Raw genomic sequence first — 25667 nt, forward strand, 5'->3', positions numbered from 1 at the left:
TGGAGAGAGTGTAGGTGGGGAGGTAGGGAGGGGATAGGTCAGTCCAGGGAAGACGGACAGGTCAAGGAGGTGGGATGAGGTTAGTAGGTAGCTGGGGGTGCGGCTTGGGGTGGGAGGAAGGGATGGGTGAGAGGAAGAACCGGTTAGGGAGGCAGAGACAGGTTGGACTGGTTTTGGGATGCAGTGGGTGGGGGGGAAGAGTTGGGCTGGTTGTGTGGTGCAGTGGGGGGAGGGGATGAACTGGGCTGGTTTAGGGATGCAGTAGGGGAAGGGGAGATTTTGAAACTGGTGAAGTCCACATTGATACCATATGGCTGCAGGGTTCCCAGGCGGAATATGAGTTGCTGTTCCTGCAACCTTCGGGTTGCATCATTGTGGCAGTGCAGGAGGCCCATGATGGACATGTCATCGAGAATGGGAGGGGGAGTGGAAATGGTTTGCGACTGGGAGGTGCAGTTGTTTGTTGCGAACTGAGCGGAGGTGTTCTGCAAAGCGGTCCCCAAGCCTCCGCTTGGTTTCCCCAATGTAGAGGAAGCCGCACCAGGTACAGTGGATGCAGTATACCACATTGGCAGATGTGCAGGTGAACCTCTGCTTGATGTGGAATGTCATCTTGGGGCCTGGGATGGGGGTGAGGGAGGAGGTGTGGGGACAAGTGTAGCATTTCCTGCGGTTGCAGGGGAAGGTGCCGGGTGTGGTGGGGTTGGAGGGCAGTGTGGAGCGAACAAGGGAGTCACGGAGAGAGTGGTCTCTCCGGAAAGCAGACAGGGGAGGGGATGGAAAAATGTCTTGGGTGGTGGGGTCGGATTGTAAATGGCGGAAGTGTCGGAGGATAATGCGTTGTATCCGGAGGTTGGTAGGGTGCTGTGTGAGAACGAGGGGGATCCTCTTGGGGCGGTTGTGGCGGGGGCGGGGTGTGAAGGATGTGTCGCGGGAAATGCGGGAGACGCGGTCAAGGGCGTTCTCGATCACCGTGGGGGGAAAGTTGCGGTCCTTAAAGAACTTGGACATCTGGGATGTGCGGGAGTGGAATGTCTTATCGTGGGGGCGGAGGCGGAGGAATTGGGAATAGGGGATGGAATTTTTGCAGGAGGGTGGGTGGGAGGAGGTGTATTCTAGGTAGCTGTGGGAGTCGGTGGGCTTGAAATGGACATCAGTTACAAGCTGGTTGCCTGAGATGGAGACTGAGAGGTCCAGGAAGGTGAGGGATGTGCTGGAGATGGCCCAGGTGAACTTAAGGTTGGGGTGGAAGGTGTTGGTGAAGTGGATGAACTGTTCGAACTCCTCTGGGGAGCAAGAGGCGGCGCCGATACAGTCATCAATGTACCGGAGGAAGAGGTGGGGTTTGGGGCCTGTGTAGGTGCGGAAGAGGGACTGTTCCACGTAACCTACAAAGAGGCAGGCATAGCTGGGGCCCATGCGGGTGCCCATGGCCACCCCCTTAGTCTGTAGGAAGTGGGAGGAGTCAAAAGAGAAGTTGTTGAGTGTGAGGACGAGTTCAGCTAGGCGGATGAGAGTGTCGGTGGAGGGGGCCTGGTCGGGCCTCCGGGACAGGAAGAAGCGGAGGGCCTTGAGGCCATCTCCATGCGGAATGCAGGTGTACAGGGACTGGACGTCCATGGTGAATATGAGGTGTTGGGGGCCAGGGAATTGGAAGTCCTGGAGGAGGTGGAGGGCGTGGGTGGTGTCACGTATGTCGGTGGGGAGTTCCTGGACCAAAGGGGAGAAAATGGAGTCCAGATAGGTGGATATGAGTTCGGTGGGGCAGGAGCAGGCTGAGACGATGGGTCGACCAGGGCAGGCAGGTTTGTGGATTTTGGGAAGGAGATAGAAACGGGCCGTGCGGGGTTGGGGAACAATGAGGTTGGAGGCTGTGGTTGGGAGGTCCCCTGAGGTGATGAGGTCGTGAATGGTGTTGGAGATGATGGTTTGGTGCTCGGGTGTGGGGTCATGATCGAGGTGGCGGTAGGAGGTGGTGTCGGAGAGTTGGCGTCTGGCCTCGGCGATGTAGAGGCCAGTGCGCCATACTACCACTGCGCCACCCTTGTCTGCGGGTTTGATGGTGAGGTTGGGGTTGGAGCGGAGGGAGCGGAGGGCTGCCCGTTCTGCGGGGGAGAGGTTGGAGTGGGTGAGAGGGGTGGAGAGGTTGAGGCGGTTAATGTCTCGACGGCAGTTGGAGATGAAGAGGTCGAGGGAGGATAGGAGGCCTGGGGGTGGTGTCCAGGAGGAGGACTTGTGTTGGAAGCGGGTGAAGGGGTCAGTGGAAGGAGGGTTGGGTTCCCGGTTGAAGAGCCCCCCGACCAGTTCCTCCTGACCAGGCCCCCTCCACCGACACTCTCATCCGCCTAGCTGAACTCGTCCTCACACTCAACAACTTCTCTTTTGACTCCTCCCACTTCCTACAGACTAAGGGGGTGGCCATGGGCACCCGCATGGGCCCCAGCTATGCCTGCCTCTTTGTAGGTTACGTGGAACAGTCCCTCTTCCGCACCTACACAGGCCCCAAACCCCACCTCTTCCTCCGGTACATTGATGACTGTATCGGCGCCGCCTCTTGCTCCCCAGAGGAGCTCGAACAGTTCATCCACTTCACCAACACCTTCCACCCCAACCTTCAGTTCACCTGGGCCATCTCCAGCACATCCCTCACCTTCCTGGACCTCTCAGTCTCCATCTCAGGCAACCAGCTTGTAACTGATGTCCATTTCAAGCCCACCGACTCCCACAGCTACCTAGAATACACCTCCTCCCACCCACCCTCCTGCAAAAATTCCATCCCCTATTCCCAATTCCTCCGCCTCCGCCGCATCTGCTCCCACGATAAGACATTCCACTCCCGCACATCCCAGATGTCCAAGTTCTTTAAGGACCGCAACTTTTCCCCCCACGGTGATCGAGAACGCCCTTAACCGCGTCTCCCGCATTTCCCGCGACACATCCCTCACACCCCGCCCCCGCCACAACCGCCCCAAGAGGATCCCCCTCGTTCTCACACACCACCCTACCAACCTCCGGATACAACGCATTATCCTCCGACACTTCCGCCATTTACAATCCGACCCCACCACCCAAGACATTTTTCCATCCCCTCCCCTGTCTGCTTTCCGGAGAGACCACTCTCTCCGTGACTCCCTTGTTCGCTCCACACTGCCCTCCAACCCCACCACACCCGGCACCTTCCATGCAACTGCAGGAAATGCTACACTTGTCCCCACACCTCCTCCCTCACCCCCATCCCAGGCCCCAAGATGACATTCCACATCAAGCAGAGGTTCACCTGCACATCTGCCAATGTGTTATACTGCATCCACTGTACCCGGTGCGGCTTCCTTTACATTGGGGAAACCAAGCGGAGGCTTGGGGACCGCTTTGCAGAACACCTCCGCTCAGTTCGCAACAAACAACTGCACCTCCCAGTCGCAAACCATTTCCACTCCCCCTCCCATTCTCTTGATGACATGTCCATCATGGGCCTCCTGCACTGCCACAATGATGCCACCCGAAGGTTGCAGGAACAGCAACTCATATTCCGCCTGGGAACCCTGCAGCCATATGGTATCAATGTGGTCCTCACCAGTTTCAAAATCTCCCCTCCCCCCACTGCACCACACAAGCAGCCCAGCTCTCCCCCCCCCCCCCCCACCCCCCCCCCCACCCCACCCACTGCATCCCAAAACCAGTCCAACCTGTCTCTGCCTCCCTAACCGGTTCTTCCTCTCACCCATCCCTTCCTCCCACCCCAAGCCGCACCCCCAGCTACCTACTAACCTCATCCCACCTCCTTGACCTGTCCGTCTTCCCTGGACTGACCTATCCCCTCCCTACCTCCCCACCTACACTCTCTCCACCTATGCTCTTTACTCTCCATCTTCGGTCCGCCTCCCCCTCTCTCCCTATTTATTCCAGTTCCCTCCCCCCATCCCCCTCTCTGATGAAGGGTCTAGGCCCGAAACGTCAGCTTTTGTGCTCCTGAGATGCTGCTTGGCCTGCTGTGTTCATCCAGCCTCACATTTTATTATCTTGGAATCTCCAGCATCTGCAGTTCCCATTATCTCTGCAGACAAAATCTTATTGTTATCTATTATCAGTGGGGGAATATCAGAACAGTTTATAAGGTTACCCACCCTTCCAATTATTGCATTTGTGACTAATTATTATATGCTTTCTTACTGACTCTAACATTTTCCCATTCCATGATATTGGGCTAACGGGCCAAGAGTTAGTTTCTTTTTGTTTCCTTCCCCTTTTTAAGTAAAAGAGTTACATTTATGCCACATCTCAGCTAATTGACTAAGTGCCCTTTGGCCATCACACCTCAATGACCTACATGAGCTTCTTTCCCAAGAAATTTTCAACTTGTGTTGTCACATCTGTAATCTCTCTGAACTCTATTAGCTATGCAACATTTGAACTGCTTTGCATTTCTACAATTCTGAATATCTACAATAAGAACATCAGAACCTGAGAACTAGGAGCAGGAATAGGCCATCTGGCACCTCCAACCTGCCCTGCCATTTAATAAGATCATGGCTGATCTTTTCTCTTTAGAATTTTATTGGCAGCGATTCATTCAGTTTTATAGGCTGTCGGTTCTGCAGTTCATTCTCAATATTTCTTGTTGCCTCTCCACGTTTTCCTTATTTTAGATGCTTCTTAAAATTTACCTCTTACTCCGCTTTTAGTTCCTGCCTTCATGTGTGGATATGTAAGAGTTTGTCTGATAATGCTCCGGTAAAGAGTTTGGCGGTGTTTTACTATGCTAAAATCACCCCGTAAAGACAGAGTTTTTCAAAGGTTTTGGTGGTAAGCCACAGGACCTTGATTGTATTTATCTCTCAGTTAGTGAAATAGCTGAAAAAAGTAACACAGGCTCTGGGTGCCATTTTTAAATTCTGTAAGTATATAAGTTATGTTGTGATATAACAAATTATTCAAGGAGGGGCAGGGTGTAAACTAAAAGGGAAACAATGATTTGCATTTATGTAGTGCTTTTCATGATCCCAAGGCCCCTCGCAGCTTTTTACTGCGAATTAAGTAGGTTATAATTTGTAGGCAATGCTGTAAAGTAGGAAATACAACAGCCAATTTATGCACAGCAAAGCCCCACAAACAGCAATCTAGTAATTGCCAGGTTTTTTTGAGGAATGAATATTGGCCAGAACACTGATGTTAATTCCTTGGTCTTAGTTGAAAATAATCCCATTGAATCGTTCACATCCACCCAATGTCGGCAGATGGAGCTTTTGGTTAACATGAGATCCAAAAGGCAGCATCAGAAACAGCAACAATGCACACTGACTTTAAGTGAACGTTGATTCTGCCCTTTCCTGCTACCCACAGGGTGAAAGTAGTTTGAATAATAAGCAGGAACAAGAATCTATGAAGGTGCAGCAAAGTTATTTATCAGCTTACATACTCATAATGACCGTGAAATTAAGTGGGTCTTGTGAAGCACAGGACCTTTCTCATTGGGTTTACTGTGGGGAATGAGTTGCCAGAGGAAGTGGCAGATGCACGTACAGTTAAAACATTTTAAGAGACTTTTGAACAGGTACATGAATAGGAACGGTTTAGAGGGATATGGGCCAAATGCAGACAAGCAGGATCCGTTTAGTTTGGGAAACTTGGTCAGCATGGATGAGTTGAACTGGAAGGCTTGTTTCCATACTGTATGACTCTTAAGAATCTAGAGTCATAGCGTTATACAGCACAGAACAGACCCTTCAGTTTCCCCCCTTCCATGGCAACTAGCAATCCTGAACAGATCTCATCCCATTTGCCAGCATTTGGGCCATATCCTCTAAACTCTTCCTATTCATATAGCCATCCAGTTGCTATTTAAGTATCATAATTGTCCATGTCTCCACCACTTCCTCTGGCAGCTCGTTCCATTCATGCATCATCCTCTGCGTGAAAACAATGCACTTTTAGGTCCCTTTTAAAATCTTTCCCCTCTCCGCATAAACCTATGCTGTTTAGGTTTGGACTCCCTTACTTTGGGGAAAATGACTTTGGTTATTTATCCTAGCTATGGTCCTCATGGTTTTATAAACCTCCACAAGATTACCCCTCAGCCTCTGCTTCAAGGGATAAAGCCCCCGCCTATTCAGCCTCTCCCTAACAGCTCAAATTCTCCAAACCCAGCAACACCCGTGTAGATCTTTTCTGAACTCTTTCAAGTTACTGTAAGGACACTTACTATTTGTAGAGTTAATTCCTTTAAAGTGCAAGTATGCATTCTGTCAGGCCTAGAGAAGCATAGGTCGACAGATTTTGGAAAAGTGTGGACGCAGTAGGGTTGTTGTAATGGGTGACTTTAACTTTCCTAATATTGATTGGAACCTCCTTCGAGCAGAAGATTTGAATGGAGCTGTTTTTGTAAGGTGTGTTCAGGAGGGTTTCCTAACGCAGTACGTGGACAGGCCGACGAGGGGAGAGGCCATTCTTGACTTGGTGCTCAGAAACGAGCCGGGGCAGGTATCAGATCTTGTGGTGGGAGAGCATTTTGGTGATAGTGACCATAACTGCCTCACATTCTACATAGCTGTGGAGAAGGAGAGGATTAGGCAAAATGGGAGGATATTTAATTGGGGAAGAGGAAACTATGACGCGATTAGACACGAGTTAGGAAGCATGGACTGGGAGCAAATGTTCCATGGTAAGGGAACTATAGACATGTGGAGACTGTTCAAGGAACAGTTGTTGCGAGTGATGAGTAAATATGTCCCTCTGAGACAGGCAAGAAGGGGTAAGATAAAGGAACCTTGGATGACGAGAGCGGTGGAGCTTCTTGTGAAAAGGAAGAAGGTAGCTTACATAAGGTGGAGGAAGCTAGGGTCAAGTTCAGCTAGAGAGGCTTACACGCAGGCAAGGAAGGAGCTCAAAAATGGTCTGAGGAGAGCCAGGAGGGGGCACGAGAAAGGCTTGGCAGAACGAATCAGCGAAAACACAAAGGCATTTTACACTTGTGAGGAATAAGAGAATGGTCAAAGAAAGAGTAGGGCCGATCAGGGATAGCATAGGGAACTTGTGTGTGGAGCCTCAGAAGGTAGGGGAAGCCCTTAATGAGTTTTTTGCTTCTGTCTTTACGAAAGAAACGAACTTTGTAGTGAATGAAACCTTTGAAGAGCAGATGTGCATGCTGGAATGGATAGAGATAGAGGAAGCTGATGTGCTGAAAATTTTGTCAAACATTAAGATTGACAAGTCGCCAGGCCCGGACCAGATTTGTCCTCGGCTGCTTTGGGAAGCGAGAAATGCAATTGCTTCGCCGCTTGCGAGGATCTTTGCATCGTCGCTCTCCACTGGAGTCGTACCTGAGGACTGGAGCGAGGCAAATGTAATTCCTCTCTTCAAGAAAGGAAATAGGGAAATCCCCAGCAATTATAGACCAGTAAGTCTCAAGTCTGTCGTCTGCAAGGTGTTAGAAAGGATTCTGAGGGATAAGATTTATGACCATCTGGAAGAGCATGGCTTGATCAAATACAGTCAACACGGCTTTGTGAGGGGTAGGTCATACCTCACAAACCTTATCGAGTTTTTTGAGGATGTGACTAGAAAAGTTGAGGGTCGAGCTGTGGATGTGGTGTGTATGGACTTCAGTAAGGCATTTGATAGGGTTCCCCATGGTAGGCTCATTCAGAACGTCAGGAGGAATGGGATACAGGGGAACTTAGCTGCTTGGATACAGAATTGGCTGGCCAACAGAAGAAGCGAGTGGTAGTAGAAGGAAAATATTCTGCCTGGAAGTCAGTGGTGAGTGGGGTTCCACAGGGCTCTGTCCTTGGGCCTCTACTGTTTGTAATTTTTATTAATGACTTGGATGAGGGGATTGAAGGATGGGTCAGCAAGTTTGCAGACGACACAAAGGTCGGAGGTGTTGTTGACCGTATAGAGGGCTGTTGTAGGCTGCAGCTGGACATTGACAGGATGCAGAGATGGGCTGAGAGGTGGCAGATGGAGTTCAACCTGGATAAATGCGAGGTGATGCATTTTGGAAGGTCGAATTTGAAAGCTGAGTACAGGATTAAGGATAGGATTCTTGGCAGCGTGGAGGAACAGAGGGATCTTGGTGTGCAGATACATAGATCCCTTAAAATGGCCACCCAAGTGGACAGGGTTGTTAAGAAAGCATATGGTGTTTTGGCTTTCATTAACAGGGGGATTGAGTTTAAGAGTCGTGAGATCTTGTTGCAGCTCTATAAAACTTTGGTTATACCGCACTTGGAATACTGCGTCCAGTTCTGGTCGCCCTATTATAGGAAAGATGTGGATGCTTTGGAGAGGGTTCAGAGGAGGTTTACCAGGATGCTGCCTGGACTGGAGGGCTTATCTTATGAAGAGAGGTTGACTGAGCTCGGTCTCTTTTCATTGGAGAAAAGGAGGAGGAGAGGGGACCTAATTGAGGTATACAAGATAATGAGGCATAGATAGAGTTGATAGCCAGAGACTATCTCCCAGGGCAGAAATGGCTAACATGAGGGGTCATAGTTTTAAGCTGGTTGGAGGAAAGTATAGAGGGGATGTCAGAGGCGGGTTCTTTACACAGAGTTGTGAGAGCATGGAATGCGTTGCCAGCAGCAGTTGTGGAAGCAAGGTTATTGGGGTCATTTAAGAGACTGCTGGACATGCATATGGTCACAGAAATTTGAGGGTGCATACATGAGGATCAATGGTCGGCACAACATTGTGGGCTGAAGGGCCTGTTCTGTGCTGTACTGTTCTATGTTCTATGTTCTAACTTGCCAGTCTTGATCCACATAAATTTCTCAACTTTTTTTTAATCTAGTTGTTGTATATATTTCCTTTCCTCCGTTTGCCCCTTGAATATTTAGTAATTTTGGAATGTTGTTAGTGTCTTTTACTGTGAGAACTAATAAAATATTTATTCAACTCCTCTGCCATTTCTTGGTTCCCTATTATTTTTCCTAAACCTCATTTTCCAAAAGAGCCAATGTTCATTTCTACCCCACTTTTTTCATATATTTAATGAAGACCTTGCTGTCCATTTTTATTACTTGCAAGTTTATCCAGGTTCTCTTTCTCCCTCTTTTGTCATGATATTGATATTGCCCGCTCCAAACACTGGCACCAGCTAAACCTGTTCCTCACAAGATGCAGCCACCTTTAAAACGTGCTCATGACTCAATCCTTTCAGAGTGCTGACTGACCGGATCACTCCCTGGTTTGCTGCAAACTCAGGCTCCAACCAAAGGAGATGCACCACGCCAAGCCTGCAGGCAAGCAGCATATCAATGCTACTACGACGCAACATTCAGACAAAGTGGCAGTATTCATCAAGTCACTGGAGAATGCCCTCCTTGCAGACCCACCAGAAGGAGCTGCTCAGCAGAAATGGGACTCTCTAAGGGACACTATCCACAGCAACTCGTTGAAGACCTTCAGGAAGAAGCGGAGCAGGACACACATAATGAAGTGTGAAGCTGGATGAACACAGCAGGCCAACCTGCAACTCGGGAGCACCAAAGCTGACGTTTCGGGCCTAGACCCTTCAGAGAGGGGGATGGGGAGAGGGTTCTGGAATAAATAGGGAGAGAGGGGGAGGCGGACCGAAGATGGATAGAGAAGATAGGTCGAGAGGAGAGTATAGGTTGGGAGGGGATAGGTCAGTCTGGGGAGGACGGACAGGTCAAGGAGGCGGGATGAGGTGGGTAGGTGGGAAATAGAGGGGTGGCTTGAGGTGGGAGGAGGGGATAGGTGAGAGGAAGAACAGGTTAAAGGTCCAGGCCCAAAACGTCAGCTTTTGTGCTCCTGAGATGCTGCTGGGCTTGCTGTGTTCATCCAGCTTCACGCTTTGTTATCTTGGATTCTCCAGCATTTGCAGTCCCCATTATCTCAGAGCAGGACACAGGACTGGTTCGAAGCAAATGCAAATGAGCTCAATGCAACCGTTGAGGCGAAGCGTGCTGCACTATTGAAACACAAACACCAACCTACCCAGGTAACACTGCCAGCACTGAGGACAGCAAGAAGCTACGCATAGAAGACAGCCAGATGCTATGCAAATGACTACTGGCTACAACTATGCGAAGGCATCCAGTTATCATTTGACACAGGCAACATAGGTGGAATGCATGAGGGAATCAAGAAAGCCATTGATCCAACCCAGAGCAAGACAACTCCACTAAAATCCAGGACAGGCGAGGTGATCAAAGACAAAAGCAAGCAGATGGAGAGATGGGTGGAGCCTTACTCCGAACTCTACCCCAGGGAAAACAGCATCTCCGTCAACACGTTAGACACCGTGGAATGCCTGCCGGTCATGGAGGAGCTGGATGCATTGCCGACTGCTGACAAGCTGAGCAGGGCCATCGACAGCTTACCCACTGGGAAGGCACCAGGATTGGATGGCATCCCACCAGAGGTCATCAGGTTTGCAAAGGGTGTTCTGCTTAGCCACCTGCTGGAACTACTGTGCCAGTGCTAGGAAGAGGGAACGGTGCTGCAAGATGAGAGACTGCAACATTGTCACCCGCTATAAGAACAAAGGAGACAGAAGCGACTGTAACAACTACAGAGGAAGTTTGCTGCTGAGCATCGTTAGCAAGACCTTTGCCCATGTGGTCCTGAACAGACTACGGAAAATCGCTGAAAGAATATACCCTGAATCACGGTGTGGTTTCAGGTCAGAACGCTCCACAATTGACATGATCTTCTCCCCCCCCGACAGCGACAAGAGAAATGCCGAGACGAAAGACAGCCACTCAGCGTCACTTCCATTGACCTCACTAAGTCATTTGACCTTGTGAACAGAGACGGCTTGTTCAAAGTCCTCGCCAGGATTGGTTGTCCTTCGAGACTCCTCCGAATAGTCCAGGTGTTTCACGTGGATACGAAAGGCGTCGCTCAATTTGACGGCTGTTCGGCATTCAACATCTGCAGTGGTGTGAAGCAGGGCTGTGTGCTTGCCCCCACCCTGTTCAGCATCATCTTCACAGTCCTGCTGAAACACTCGTTTGGAACATCGACTGGTGTCTTCCTCCACACCAGATTGGACAGAAGGCTGTTTGGTCTGTCCAGGCTGAGGGCAAAATCCAAGGTTCGTGAAGTTCTCATTAGAAACATGTTTGCAGACAATGCAGCGTTGGCAGCACACTCTGAAGAGCAACTGCAGCGCCTTATGGACAACACCTCGAGCCTACCAGGAATTCAGCCTGACCATTAGCCTGAAGTCCAACATGCTGGGTCAAGGCGTTGAGAACAAAAAGCTGACTACGAACAGCAAGATTGCAGTCTACAGGGTGTGCGTCCTCAGCACACTGCTTTATGGCAGCAAGACCTGGAGCCTCTACTCCAGACGAGTGGCGTCTCAACGCTTCCACCTTCGGAGCCTGAGACGCATTCTGGACTCAACTGGACCGACTGAGTCACCTTCACCGAAGTCCTCACCTGTGTCCATCTACCTAGCCTCTTCACCCTACTCCCAACAACGCCGCCTCCGCTGGTTGGGTCACGTACATCATATGCCAGACGGGAGAGAGATGGGAAGGCGTCACAAATGATCGCTGACACTCGACGGGAACTACGCAGAGGGCTGGAGTGAGGAGAGGAGAAACTGAGGCTTGCCGCTGAGGAAAAGCGCTCCATGGGAAGACGGCAACTCCAGAGGAGAATGTCTTCAAATGCAGTCGCTGCAACCGAGACTGTCACTCCCGTGTGGGCCTCTACAGCCACAACAGATGCTGCGCTATCATCAGCTGAATCAAAACTCTCCAGGCGCAGATCCGTGGTCTCTTGAGACTGACGGATGCCACACACACACACCGTGATATTAGGCCATTGTTTGAGCAGTCTGTAGGATGTGTTTCCCAGGTGTGGTTCAAACTCGGGTATCGATTTGAATACAAAGTAGTCTTGCTCCAATTTGTATAGAACATTAACGAGACCATGGTTAGACTATTGTGTTGTTCTGGTCCCTTTGTCAAAGGAAGAGATATATTCGCCATAGAATGAGCATAACACAGATTTGTCGGTTGTATTCATGGAATAACGGTCATCTCCTGTGAGAGGAGATGAGATTCATTTTAAACACCAATCTCATTCAAATTTAGGAAATGCTAAAAGAGAGAGTGTAGTGACAAAAAGGACATTTCCCTTGAGCCCAGATGGAAGAGTCTCGGCGAAATACAACTTGTCTTTTGCTCATAGAATTGTGATGAGGAATTTCTTCCCTAAAGATGAAGAATTTCTGGAATTTTTGGCCTTTAGATGGCAGTGAAAGCTCAGCCATTGTTCTTTTAAGATAGATACTGATTTTTTTTCTATCTTTAGTTATTAGTGACATTTATTGCGGATAATACAGGAGTATGAGGTAAATGATGAGCCACAATCTAGAATGGTAGGGAAAACTTGAAGTACTGAATGGCCCCGTCCTCATATGCTAGGAGTAAGGAGAACTTTGCACAGTCAACATTACTGGACTTCCCTGTATCACCCGACCTGGTGACAGCTGGATCAGTGGGTACCAACCTTTTCTCCATATCAAGGCACACTTCAATAAAACAAACCATTTTGTAACCCTTTTTTTTCTGAGCTGAATTTATTGCTCCAAAATGTCATGCTTACTGTGCCAGTGTAGGAAAGGAGACTCTGAATAAGTGCCAAGGCTCCCGTGTACTTCTCAGTCCCTGTCCACTATCCATTCAAGCCTCATTCCATGCTTCTCACAATAGTGTCCACCTTGCCGTGGTTATCCATGCACCCAATCACAGAGGAAGCCCAGTAGCTGGTGGCGGCAGCTGACCCTGACCATGTAGAGCACAAATGAGGTGGCAAGTTGAATCCCTCTTCCCCTGGATCTGGCTTCAACAAGAAGAGTTGTTCTGCACACGGCAACTCCCAAACTCAGTTCTTGGCCCTGCTTTGCCAATGACCTGATGAATAACAGCTGCGAGTGGTCTGACTGGTTCAGACCAGAAAGCAGCAAAAGCCCAAGATAGGACTAAATTACTGCAGATGCTGGTATATGTTCCGAAAATTAGAAAACTTGAGATCGCAGTTGGCCAGACAACATCCATAGAGAATGTAAGCGAACGTTTCGAGTCTAGATGGCTAATCATTTGAACTGACGTGAAGTTCGTATCAGCTGTGAAGAGTCATCTAGACTCAAAGTTAGCTTGCTTTCTCTCAAAAACCAAAGATGACAGCGCTCTGCACAAATCAGATGATGGGAACTATTTGGCCCGCTCCTGGAATATCTGCAGTTGGCGTCAGCTAAAATTGCCTTCAATAATACAGAATCAAGCTCCAGAAGTTTCAACGTAGCCTCAATATATAGGTCTGCTGCTTCCCAAAAATTTTAGATGGTCATAGATCATAGAATCCCTCCAGTGTGTCCTTGGTCCTTTGGCCCAACAAGACCACACTGACACGTGGAGCGTCCCACCCAGACCCACCCCCTAATCTACACATCCCTGAGCGCCACAGGCAATTTAGCATGGCCTGCACATCTTTTGGATTGTGGGAGGAAACCATGGTACCCAGAGGAAACCCACGCAGACAAAGGGAGAACGTGCAAACTCTACACAGACAGTTGCCCAAGGGTGAAATGGAACTCAGGTTCCTGGTGTTGAGGCAGCAGTGCTAAGCACTGAGCTACTGTGCTTCATCTTATCACAACACACCAGTGTACCACAGCACACTGGTCGAAAATCACTGGACTCGATCACTGTCGGAAGGAGGCATGTATGGTTTTAATCTTCAGCCTTTTTGTCACCATTTTGATATACATAGTGGCTCGCTGGACATTTTGGAGAGCATTTGAGTCAACCATATTGCTGTAGTCTGATGTTGCATGTGGACCGGATTGGTTATGGACTGGTTTTCTTCACCGAATGATGTAGCAGAGGGCTTTTGTGAAGATCTGATAATTTTATAAAACTACCTCCATGACTGATATTGGCTGTTGAATCCCAGATTTCTTTTGAAATTGAACAGTTACTGGTGGGAATTGAACTTTTTCTGTCCAATCTTTTTAGCTTCTGCCTCTATTACTCGTTCAGTAACATGATCACGCTGCTGGCTTTTCATGGTTTGAGATATAAACTTCAAAGCTTATATTGATTTGATTCCTGTGGGTTTTTAAAATTACAGTATTTCTATGTCAATGATGTAATATCCCTGGAAGAACCGTGTCATATAAAGAGTTAAGAAGCTGAGGCATTTTATAATAACTTGGCATTCAACCATATTACATCCACCAATTCATAGTAAAGTAGTGTATTTATTTTGATAAACCTTTTTGTCATGGCAACCATAACTGTGTGGAAATACTTGCAGTGATCATTGAGGTCAATGTGTGTGTTGTGTCTGATAATGTCCTTTTTATAAATTTAATTAAATAGAATATGTTGTTGTAAAAAGGCGTCAACTATGTTCCTTGAATTTTTAATAGATGGTCTTCAGGAATGCTGCTGTGTATATTTTCATTCCCCAAAAATGGTTTCAGTTAAATATCCTTCCACAATTTCATCTTGTAATATTCAAAGCTGGTATTGTACTTAACAAGCCCTCACTTGTTCAGATTACATTTTTCATCTGGTTCTTCAGGTTTTTGTGTTGAAGATCCCTGTTAAAATTCTCTTAATTGGTTCTCAGCGGTTGTGTATTTCTACATGTACACTGGTTAACTTGATAATGAATTTTACTTAGCTTTTAACTTGGAATGAGATTCTTCATGGGTTTTTAAAATTTCAATGGCATACTTTATTCATTAAAAAAAACTTTGTGCGTGTGTATATATATATGCATAGTTCCCAATGCAATTCGGTTCTGAACAATAGCAAATCAAAGAAGCAAGCAAATATTTGACTATCCAGACGTACCTAAGACTTCTCTTCCCTATGTAATACTACATCTACATGCATTTGAGGCTCTGTGAGGGTCTGATTGGTTCCATAGGTCACATTGAGAAACAATTGTGTAAAAGGCTACTAAAACCTCACTTTTCAGTTTAGGTATACATTGCCAATTCCAAATGTGCGAATGAAACTTATTACAGAGGTTAGGCGTCTGGTAGCGTGGAGTTACCAGCAAAGCCTGAGTGATCTTTAGTCATTTTCAGCCTTATGTTCCCTATTTTGACTCCAGTTCACCAGTAATTATACACCAGGTTCAGTATTCAGCCTTTAGAATGGTGGTGAACCTATCAAGATTTGGTGACCATCTCCATTTATTATCAGTTGCTGAGGTATAAAATAGGTTTATGCGTTAAAGATAGAATCAGCTAGATCCTCTAGTATTGGAGGGAAAATGATGATTTCTCTCCTAAAATGTGGAATTATTTGCTGAGATTAGGCAGTTATAATATTTTCCTACGTTGATTTTGGTCCTTGTACTGTTTGGTCCTAGAGCATGCGTATTGTTCATTTGCCAACAATGTTGATGTAAACGTTCTGGATTTATTAGTTTTCTGGAAGGTTTGCTTGAAAAAAACTGTTTTTATATTTTCAGGCCGGTTCCAAAAATTAACTTGAATATAATACTATTTCAGTCAAGAGTACGTGACCTATGTTTGCAGGCTCAATATTTGAATCTTGATGCAAGATACAAGTCTGGGTAACTTGAATGTAAAATTGGACTGTAACTGGCATCTCTCATTTGGAACAGATGCTTTGTAAAAGAACCAACAGTTTGCCTTTGCATAGTACATATCGTGACCTTGGCTACATATTTCAAAATACTTCACAGGCAACGTAATAATTCCAAGCACAATCACTGTTAGTCTCAGAAGTGTGGCAATCAGTTTCTGCACAAATTCTCAAACAGACATGTGACTGAACATGCAATCTCCTTTTGGTGATGTTGATTGAGAATAGTGTGATTTTTTTGATAGTTAAGTAAGCTGTACTGTTGCTATTGGAATCCCATGTTCGTTAGCTAATTGATTGTTGAAGTCACCATGGAGCAGATGCTGATACATGTTTTGCATTTATGGCAACTTCACAACAGGCATGAATTTCATGTAGTGAAAGATTTTGTTAGCTCCAAAGATCTAGCAAGTAATGGTTAGTGCTGCACTTCTGTGCAAACAGAAGCAGAGTTTAAATCAATAGCATTGTTGCCTGTATCTTGGGAAAGAGAAGCACTTCATTCCTATTCTTCCGTATGGTGCAACCAATTTTCTTGTAACTCAACTGTTATTAAAACACAATATTGTATACAGGGCTGACATTTTGACGCAAATTATATTGGAAGCTATTGTGTTGTACCATCACATCACAAAGTATGTCTTAAACTTGACACTTGAAAAAGGACACAAACAGAAGTGATTTACAAGACTGATTCCATGGTGAGGAACTTAATTAAAGTAGAAAGATTAGAAAAAGCTAGCTTCTCCTTGGAAAAGAGATGGTCAAGAGATTGTGTATGTGGAGAATCTGTTCACATTATTAATGATCAAGAGTTAGTGGGCACAGATTTTAGGAGACTGACTAAAGATGCAATAGCATCATGAAGTTTTTCTTTTAAACACAGAATCGTATTTGGATCTGATTTGTTTCTCCCTGAGTATGGAGGAGGCAGATTCCTTCATGGTACTCAAAGGGAACTTTATCATTACCTGGACAGGAGGCACTTATAGCACTGTCAAAGCAGGGGACTGACACTTGGTGAATTGTTTTTGCATAGAACCAGCAACGATATTATAGATTGTGTGGCCCTTCCTGTGCTGTCTTCGTTTTGTGAAGGTAACGAGTGAGTGCGTTGTGACACATTAAACATTACGATATGGGTGTAATTATTCTGGTGCTGGTTAGATTGCAGTCATCAATTCAACAAGTCATTTTTTGGCTACTAATATGAAAACGTATTGTCATTGATGATATGTTTACTGGCTGTGGGAGACCCATGCCAAAGCCATGGGACAGTAACTTGAGCAAAATGTAAGTTGATCCTTGAATTTTAAATATCAGCTGCAAAATATTGAGTAATCAGAACCTGACAAATGGGTGAAACATTACTTTTAAATTAACTTTCTGATTTACATGAGCTGACTGAAGGTAAGCACAAGCCAAATGATGAACTACAAGTGAAAATAAGACTACAACCAGCTTAAATAAGTTCAAATTTTAATTGTATTTTGCTGAACAACTCTGAAATTCTGCATCATTCTTTCTTTTGTGTTAAAGTTGCTGGGATTCTTCTTAAAATTGATCATGCCAAACTAAATTTTATGTCCAGGTTTAGATTCTTAATTAAACACAATTTTCTTTCTTTTTTTCAGCTGGAGGAGAAGACTGAACCATTTTCTCGGGTGAGTAATAAGTAGTTACAGTACTTTAAGTATTCCATTCCATTAATGGATGAAGGGCAAACTGAAAGAATAGTTGGCAAAGTTGCATATTCAACACAGAATAGGCGTTTAAGTATTTTTGTTTTTAGTTGATGTAAGTTTCATAAAGTAGCTGATACTTCCTAAATATATTTGAATCTAATCTTTATTCATGTCAAAGATTTTAGTTGAAGTATCAGTTTTGGAATTAAAAAAAAAGCCTGCAAAAACTCAGGTCAGACAGTACTTGTGGAGAGAAATAAATTCATATTTTGTTCGATCACCATTCGTCAGAACTCAGGAGGGACACACCTTGAGGGATAATACGTTATCTTTTGACTCTGCATTCAAGAACCTTACGGATTTAAATGGCGTTCACTAATACTAGATCATAATCTCTAGCCCCTCTGTGACTTGTTGTTCTTTCCCCTTTTTTAAATTTCTTTTTTTTTTGTTGAGCTGATCTTTGACTTACTTGTTTCTTTAGACTTTCATGATGTGTTTATGTGGTTAATCTGTAGCTTTCATGTCCAATTTCAGTAAAACCCTTGCTTTTTTTTCCCCTCATCAGCCTTTCAAGCCTGCTCAATCGCTTAATGCAATCATTGGTTGATTATTGAACTCAGTACCCTGTTCTCGCTTTGTCCCTATACCCTTTGGTCCCTTTGCTCTAAGAAGTATATTTAATTCCTTCAATGTTTTTGGCTTTACCTTCTTTCTGCAGCCAAGAATTCCCCAGACTCATCAATCTCTGAGCCAAGAAATTTCTCCTCCTTTTAGTCCTTAAATGCCTTTTATCTGGTACCTTGGACTGTGACCCCTGATTCTGGAAACTTATTTTCGTTTTCAGCCATTTGAGATCTATAGGCACAACTGTCCTGAATATTTTCTGTATAGTACACTTCTTAATGCTTGTACATCTCTAAATTATTGTGTACGGTACTGAATGCAGTCCTACCTGTTCAAGAAGGGGAGCAGAGACAACCCTGGTAATTATAGACCAGTGAACCTTACCTCAGTTGTTGGTCAAGTGTTGGAAAACGTTACAAGGGATAGGATTTATAATCTTCTAGAAAAGAATAAATTGATTAGGGATAGTCAGCACGGTTTTGTGAAGGGAAGGTCGTGCCTCACAAACCTTATTGAGTTCTTTGAGAAGGTGACCAAACAAGTAGATGAGAGTAAACCGGTTGATGTGGTGTATATGGATTTCAGCAAGGCGTTCGATAAGGTTCCCCACAGTAGGCTATTGTACAAAATGCGGAGGAATGGAATTGTGGGAGATATAGCAGTTTGGATCGGAAATTGGCTTGCTGAAAGAAGACTGAGGGTGGTAGTAGAAGGGAAATGTTCATCCTGGAGACCAGTTACTAGTGGTGTACTGCAAGGGTCAGTGTTGGGTCCACTGCTGTTTGTCATTTTTATAAATGACCTGGATGAGGGTGTAGAAGGATGGGTTAGTAAATTTGCAGACGACACTAAGGTCGGTGGAGTTGTGGATAGTGACGAAGGATGCTGTGGGTTGCAGAGAGACATAGATAAGCTGCAGAGTTGGGCTGAGAGGTGGCAAATAGAGTTTAATGCAGACAAGTGTGAGGTGATGCACTTTGGTAGGAGTAACTAGAAGGCAAAGTACAGGGCTAATGGTAAGATTCTTAGCAGTGTAGATGAGCAGAGAGATCTCGGTGTCCATGTACACAGATCCTTGCAAGTTGCCACCCAGGTTGACAGGGCTGTTAAGAAGGCATACAGTGTTTTAGCTTTTATTAATAGAGGGATCGAGTTCCGGAACCAAGAGGTTATGGTGAAGCTGTACAGAACTCTGGTGCGGCCGCACTTGGAGTATTATGTACGGTTCTGGTCACCGCATTATAAGAAGGATGTGGAAGCTTTGGAAAGGTGCAGAGGAGATTTACTAGGATGTTGCCTGGTATGGAGGGAAGGTCTTACAAGGAAAGGCTGAGGGACTTGAGGCTGTTTTCATTAGAGAGAAGAAGGTTGAGAGGTGACTTAATTGAAACATATAAAATAATCAGAGGGTTAGATAGGGTGGAAAGGGAGAGCCTTTTTCCTAGGATGGTGACGGCGAGCTCGAGGGGGCATAGCTTTAAATTGAGGGGTGAAAGATATAGGACAGATGTCAGAGGTAGTTTCTTTACTCAGAGAGTAGTAAGGGAATGGAACGTTTTGCCTGCAACGGTAGTAGATTTGCCAACTTTAGGTACATTTAAGTCGTCATTGGAGAAGCATATGGATGTACATGGAATAGTGTAGGTTAGGTGGGCTTGAGATCAGTATGACAGGTCAGCACAACATCGAGGGCCGAAGGGCCTGTACTGTGCTGTAATGTTCTATGTACTGCTGAAACCCAGCCTATAGTTGAATATCATATATTGCATTCAAATGACCATGTATCTGAGATGAATTTGGGCACCAGAACAAAGGTGACACTAAGACACATTTTATTCATGCCAACTCTGTTCATGAATGCAGCGACACATTTAAGAATTCTTAACCTTGTGCTTATGGGGAAAAAGAACAAAAAGGCAACCTTTGTGCAACAAACATTGGGATTTTCAACCTCTCTAATAATGATAAGAAAGTTAGCATTAAGGCACTTTATCTAAATGCTCGTAGTATTTGCAACAAAGTAGATGAATTAACAGCACAAATCCTCTTGTATGATTATGATGTGGTAGGCATCACAGAGACATGGTTGCGGGGAGTTCAGGACTGGCAGTTAAACATCCAAGGATTCACAACACATCGAAAAGACAGGGAGGTGGGCAGAGGGGGTGGGGTTGCCTTGTTAGTTAGGAATGAAATTAAATCTACGGCACTGAATGACACAGGGTCAGAAGATGTGGAGTCTGTGTGGGTGGAATTGAGGAACCACAAAAGCAAAAAAACTGTAATGGGAGTTATGTACAGACCTCCTAACAGTGATCAGGACTAGGCGTGTAAGATGCACTGAAAAATAGATAGGACATGTCAGAAAGGCAAGGTCATGGTGATCAATATGCAGGTGGATTGAGTGAATAATGTTGCCGGTGGATCCAAAGAAAAGGAATTCATGGAATGTTTGCAGGATGGCTTTTTGGAACAGCTTGTGATGGAGCCCACAAGGGAGCAGGCTATTCTAGACTTAGTGCTACGTAATGACCCAGACTTTCTAAAAGACCTTAAAGTGAGGGAACTCTTAGGAGGCAGCAAACATAATATGGTAGTGTTCAGTCTGCAGTTTGAAAGAGAGAAGGCAAAATCAGATGTAATGGTATTACAGTTAAATAATGGTAATTACAGGGCCGTGAGAGAGGAATGGACGAAAATCGACTCGAAGCAGAGCCAAGCGGGGAAGACAGTAAAGCAACAATGGCAGGAGTTTCTGGGTGTAATTGAGGACGCAGTGCAGAGGTTCATCCCAAAGAAAAGAAAGATTATCCGGGGTGGGATTAGACAGCCATGGCTGACAAAGGAAGTCAGGAAATGTTTCAGAGAAAAAGAGCCTATAAAAGTGGCCAAGAGCACTGGGAAATCAGAAGATTGGGAAAGCTACAAAAACAGGATAACAAAGAGAAATAAGGAAGGAGAGGATCAAATATGAAGGTAGGCTAGCTAGTAATGTTAGAAATGATAGTAAAAGCTTCTTTCAATACATAAACAAACGAGAGGCAAAAGTAGACATTGGGCTGTTCCAAATTGATGCTGAAAGGCTAGTGATGGGAGGTAAGGAAATAGCGGGAGAACTTAAGTACTTTGCGTCAGTCTTCACAGTGGAAGACATGAGCAGTATGCCAACAATTAGGGAAAGTCAAGGGCAGAGTTGAGTATGGTAGGCATTACAAAAGAGCAAGTGCTAGAAAAGCTAAAAGGTCTAAAAATGATAAATCTCCTGGCCCCAATGGGCTACATCCTAGAGTTCTGAGGGAGGTAGCTGAGGAAATAGCAGAGGCTTTGGTCGTGATCTTCCAAAAGTCACTGGAGTCAGGGGAAGTCCCAGATGATTGGAAAACTGCTGTTGTAACCTCCTTGTTTAAGAAAGGATCAAGATGGAAAATTATAGGCCGATTAGCCTAAGCTTGGTAGTTGGTAAAATTCTAGAATCTGTTGTCAAGGATGAGACTTCTAAATTGCTGGAAGTGCAGGGTCAGATTAGAACAAATCAGCATGGATTAAGGGGAGGTCATGCTTGACAAACCTGTTAGAAATCTTTGAAGAGGTAACAAGTATGTTCGACCAGGGAAACCCAGTAGATGTTATCTATCTAGTCTTCCAAAAGGCCTTTTATACGGTGCCTCACGGGAGGCTGCTGAGCAAGGTGAGGGCCCATGGTGTTCAAGGTGGGCTACTGGCTTGGATTGAGGATTGGCTGTCTGACAGAAGGCAGAGAGTTGGGATAAAAGGCTCTTTTTCGGAATGGCAACCGAGTGGTGTCCCACAGGGTTCAGTGTTGGGGCTGCAGCTGTTCACCTTGTATATTAATGATCTGGATGAAGGGACTGGGGGCATTCTGGCGAAGTTTGCCGATGATACAAAGATAGGTGGACAGGCAGGTAGTACTGAGGAGGTGGGGAAGCTGCAGAAAGATTTAGACAGTTTATGGGAGTGGTCCAGGCAATGGCTGATGAAATTCAATGTGAGTAAATGTGAGGTTTTGCACTTTGGAAAAAAGAATACAGGCATGGTCTGTTTTCTAAATAGTGAGAAAATTCGCAAATCAGAAGTGCAAAGGGATCTGGGAGTGTTGGTCCAGGATTCTCTAAAGGTTAACTTGCAGGTAGAGTCCCTAATTAAGAAAGCGGATGTAATGTTGTCGTTTATCTCAAGACGTTTGGAATATAAAAGCAGCCATGTGCTTCTGAGGCTTTATAAAATTCTAGTTAGGCCCCATTTAGAATACTGTGTCCAATTTTGGGCCCTACACCTCAGGAAGAACATACTAGCCCTGGTGTCCAGCGGAGATTCTCACGGATGATCCCTGGAATGGTAGTTTTAACGTATGATGAACAGCCAAGGATCCTGGGATTGTACTCATTAGAGTTTAGAAGATTGAGGGGAGATCTAATAGAAACTTACAAGATAATGTATGGTTTAGAAGGGGTGGACGCTAGGAAGTTGTTTCTGTTCGGTGGGGAGACTAGGACCCTTGGGCACAGCCTTAAAATTAGAGGGGGTAAATGTAAAACTGAAATGAGATGCCATTTCTTCAGCCAGAGAGTGGTGGGCCTGTGGAATTTATTGCCATGGAGTGCAGCGGAGGCCGGGGCATTGGATGCCTTCAAGGCAGAGATCGACAAATTCTTGATCTCAGAAGGAATCAAGGGCTACGGGAAGAGTGCAGGGAAATGGTGTTTAAATGGCGGAGTGGACTTGATAGGCCGAATGGCCTTACTTCCACTCCTATGCCTTATGGTCTAATGGCCTAACATTGAAGGGTCCGCTAAGGAAGCTAAACTGGGCATGCAGTCAGATGAAGAAACCGTTACAGTCAGCATGAAAACAAACCCTTTGGTCTAACTCAACCATGCCGACCAGATATCTTAAACTGATCTAATACCATTTGGTGCATAAACTCCTCCTTCTCATGCACCTACCCTTAGGAAATAGAAATTCCATCTCTGATATTTTAGATATGCGCCTCAGTTCTAGAATTCTGCAACACACTTTATCTTAGCTGTTCCCCTAATATCTTGTAAATTTTGACTAAGTCATGCAGATTTCTGTGTGTAATCACTCGTGCTTTAATCCTTGGAGTCAGCTATCATTCTAATAAATTTATGCTCCACACAAGGCCAGCTGTGCTACCACCAAGGCTAGTACTTTCTTCCTAAGCTGTGATTTTCAGAATTGCTTGATAATGCTCTATGGATTAATCAGTACTTTGTGTAGTTATTTCATAACTGTCAGCAATTTGTATTTTAGACCACCATTCCATTGCTCTTGTTGATTATTTTCAGTCTCTATCACTTCAATCAATGTAGAAATCCCCAAGTCACTTTGGATTTGGTCTGTTTCTAGCTTTTTTAACCATGCTGTCGGTACTCTGCTGTCTCCACTTTTAGTCCAAAGTGGATGACCTCGCATTTGTCTATATTGAAATCTGTGTCACAATTTTGCCTGTTCACATTTTTCTGTAACATTTTCCCAACCTAACTGCTTTTTCAAATGATATTTCTTTGTATTGTTAGCAACTTGAATGTGCAATGTTCTACTGATGTATAGTTGAGCCACCAGACCAGATACAAGGAGTATGCTTCTCATCACAAACTGTCAATTAGAGTTTCTACCTATTATTCCTGCTTTGTTGCCACTCGATCTTTTAACCAGGTCTGTAATTTGACTTTGGTTCCCTAAGCTTTATCTTTAGGTAAAAGCCTACTGGGAAGTTTTACTAAATGTTTCCTGGTTATTGAGAGCATCCATGGACATTGCCCTCTCCACTATTTTAGTCATTTTGTCGCAAAAATTCACCCCATATTTCCCAAGGTGCATTGTCCGTTATGAATGCATGATGGCTCACCCTGATTAGCTAACAATTTCTGGCTGTGGGCAATATCTGTTAAATGAAAAAAAAATGCTGTATGCAGAAATGCAGCGTTCAAGTGCAGGACCTCTCTGAAAACAGGCAGAATAACCCAAAATTATAGCACCCAAACATCGCACTTAATTTATAAGATCGCAGCTTGTAAATCGTGCCAGCACTAACTATTGTGCTTGTTCTGATGTGGGTGAATGAGCTGATTTAAGTTCCTGCAATTCATGCAGGAAACAACGAGGAGGAAAGCTGTTATTTGTGGCTACTACAGACTGACAGACCTGGTTACACCTCTATATTTCAAAAGTTAGATTTTGAATCTTTGAAAGTCAGTCCAGGTACTTGCTTAACCACAGTTGCAAGTGCATCTGCACATGCTCCTTGGTTCATAACAGCCATTTATCATGGTGATGCACTGTCCCTTGTGTTCGGATCTAATACTTCAAAGGTTTTTAAGTTGTTCAGTCACCTTACATTTGAAGAGAGAATCTCCTGATTTCCTGACCAGATTTTACGTAATCTGGTCCGTAAAGTCTCTGGTTTCGTTCTGTTATCTTGCTTAAAAAGCAGAACAGTTTCCTTCTCTAAGGGAAAACCAAAAGAACTGTGGATGCTGTAAATCGGGAACAAAAAACAAAGTTGCTGGAAAAGCTCAGCAGGTCTGGCAGCATCTGTGAAGAAGAAAATCAGAGTTAACAATTCAGGATAATAAAATGTGGGGCTGGATGAACACAGCAGGCCAAGCAGCATCTCAGGAGCACAAAAGCTGACGTTTCGGGCCTAGACTAGGCCCGAAACGTCAGCTTTTGTGCTCCTGAGATGCTGCTTGGCCTGCTGTGTTCATCCAGCCCCACATTTTATTATCTTGGAATCTCCAGCATCTGCAGTTCCCATTATCTCTTAACAATTCAGGTCTGGTTCTGAGGAAGCATCACTGGACCTGAAATGTTAACTCTGATTTTCTTCTTCACAAATGCTGTCAAACCTGCTGAGCATTTCCATCACCTCCTGTTCTTGTTCTCTGCCTGAAGGAATGGCTCCCAAATGGTCAGAACACAGTAGGCTTATCGTTAAGGAACATGAAATGTCCTTTCCTTTAAAATCTTATAATGGAAAGCATTTGGTCTTGGAGATTTATCATTGTTTAATGCATTTATTTTCTTCATTCCAGCTATTTTTGTTACTTCAGTTTTGGTGTTTTTCTTTGATTCAGTCTTAGCATGTTGGACACATGAGAAACTACATTCTTCCTCTCTGAATGGAAAGTTACAGTACAAAATAGCTGCCATTCTGTAATTTTCCTTGATAATATTACCATTATCAGTTTTCACAAGACTGCATTATTCCTTTGTTTGTCTCATTGTGTAAAGTTTTGTTGATTCTAATGCTTTGCAAGTTTCCTTTCCTTACTTCCTTTTTATGACTTGGTATGACTATTTTCCAACCAATACTTTTTGCATTATTTTCCCATACCTGTTGTACTTTTTTTTTATACCACTACTTTAACTTTTTGTCTCAATTCTTTTATTTTCCATGACTCCTTTGGCAAACAAAAGCTATTCATTCCCTTACAGCGCAAACTGTGAAGTTAATTTTTGAATTTCCAATTGATCAGCATTTTCACCCATTCCTTGATTTTGTTTGCTTCACTGTTACTAATCTCTAGCTCATTGAATTAAAAGTCAGCTATACTGAAATTGGAGCTGTTTTGTTTTGTGTCTCTCCCTTGTTAAGCCACGTTGAATGTGATCATTTTTTCAATCTGTAAAGGCTGCTAATTAAATATGCTTTGTTAGTTATTGCTAAATGTAGCATTACAAAATACACTTAATGCCATATTGT

General features: G+C 44.8%; 1 protein-coding gene across 1 annotated transcript in view; it reads left to right on the forward strand.

Moving 5' to 3' along the window:
- lrrfip2 (leucine rich repeat (in FLII) interacting protein 2) overlaps window positions 1-25667 on the forward strand; it is a 163379-nt gene that overhangs the window by 102714 nt on the left and 34998 nt on the right. Inside the window, exon 18 of the mRNA XM_059645778.1 lies at window positions 17243-17272. Coding sequence (XP_059501761.1) covers window positions 17243-17272 — 30 coding nt within the window. The remainder of the gene's footprint in view (window positions 1-17242; window positions 17273-25667) is intronic.

This window comes from Stegostoma tigrinum, chromosome 5 (genome assembly GCF_030684315.1).
Source record: "Stegostoma tigrinum isolate sSteTig4 chromosome 5, sSteTig4.hap1, whole genome shotgun sequence".
Classification (NCBI taxonomy): Eukaryota; Metazoa; Chordata; class Chondrichthyes; order Orectolobiformes; family Stegostomatidae; genus Stegostoma; species Stegostoma tigrinum.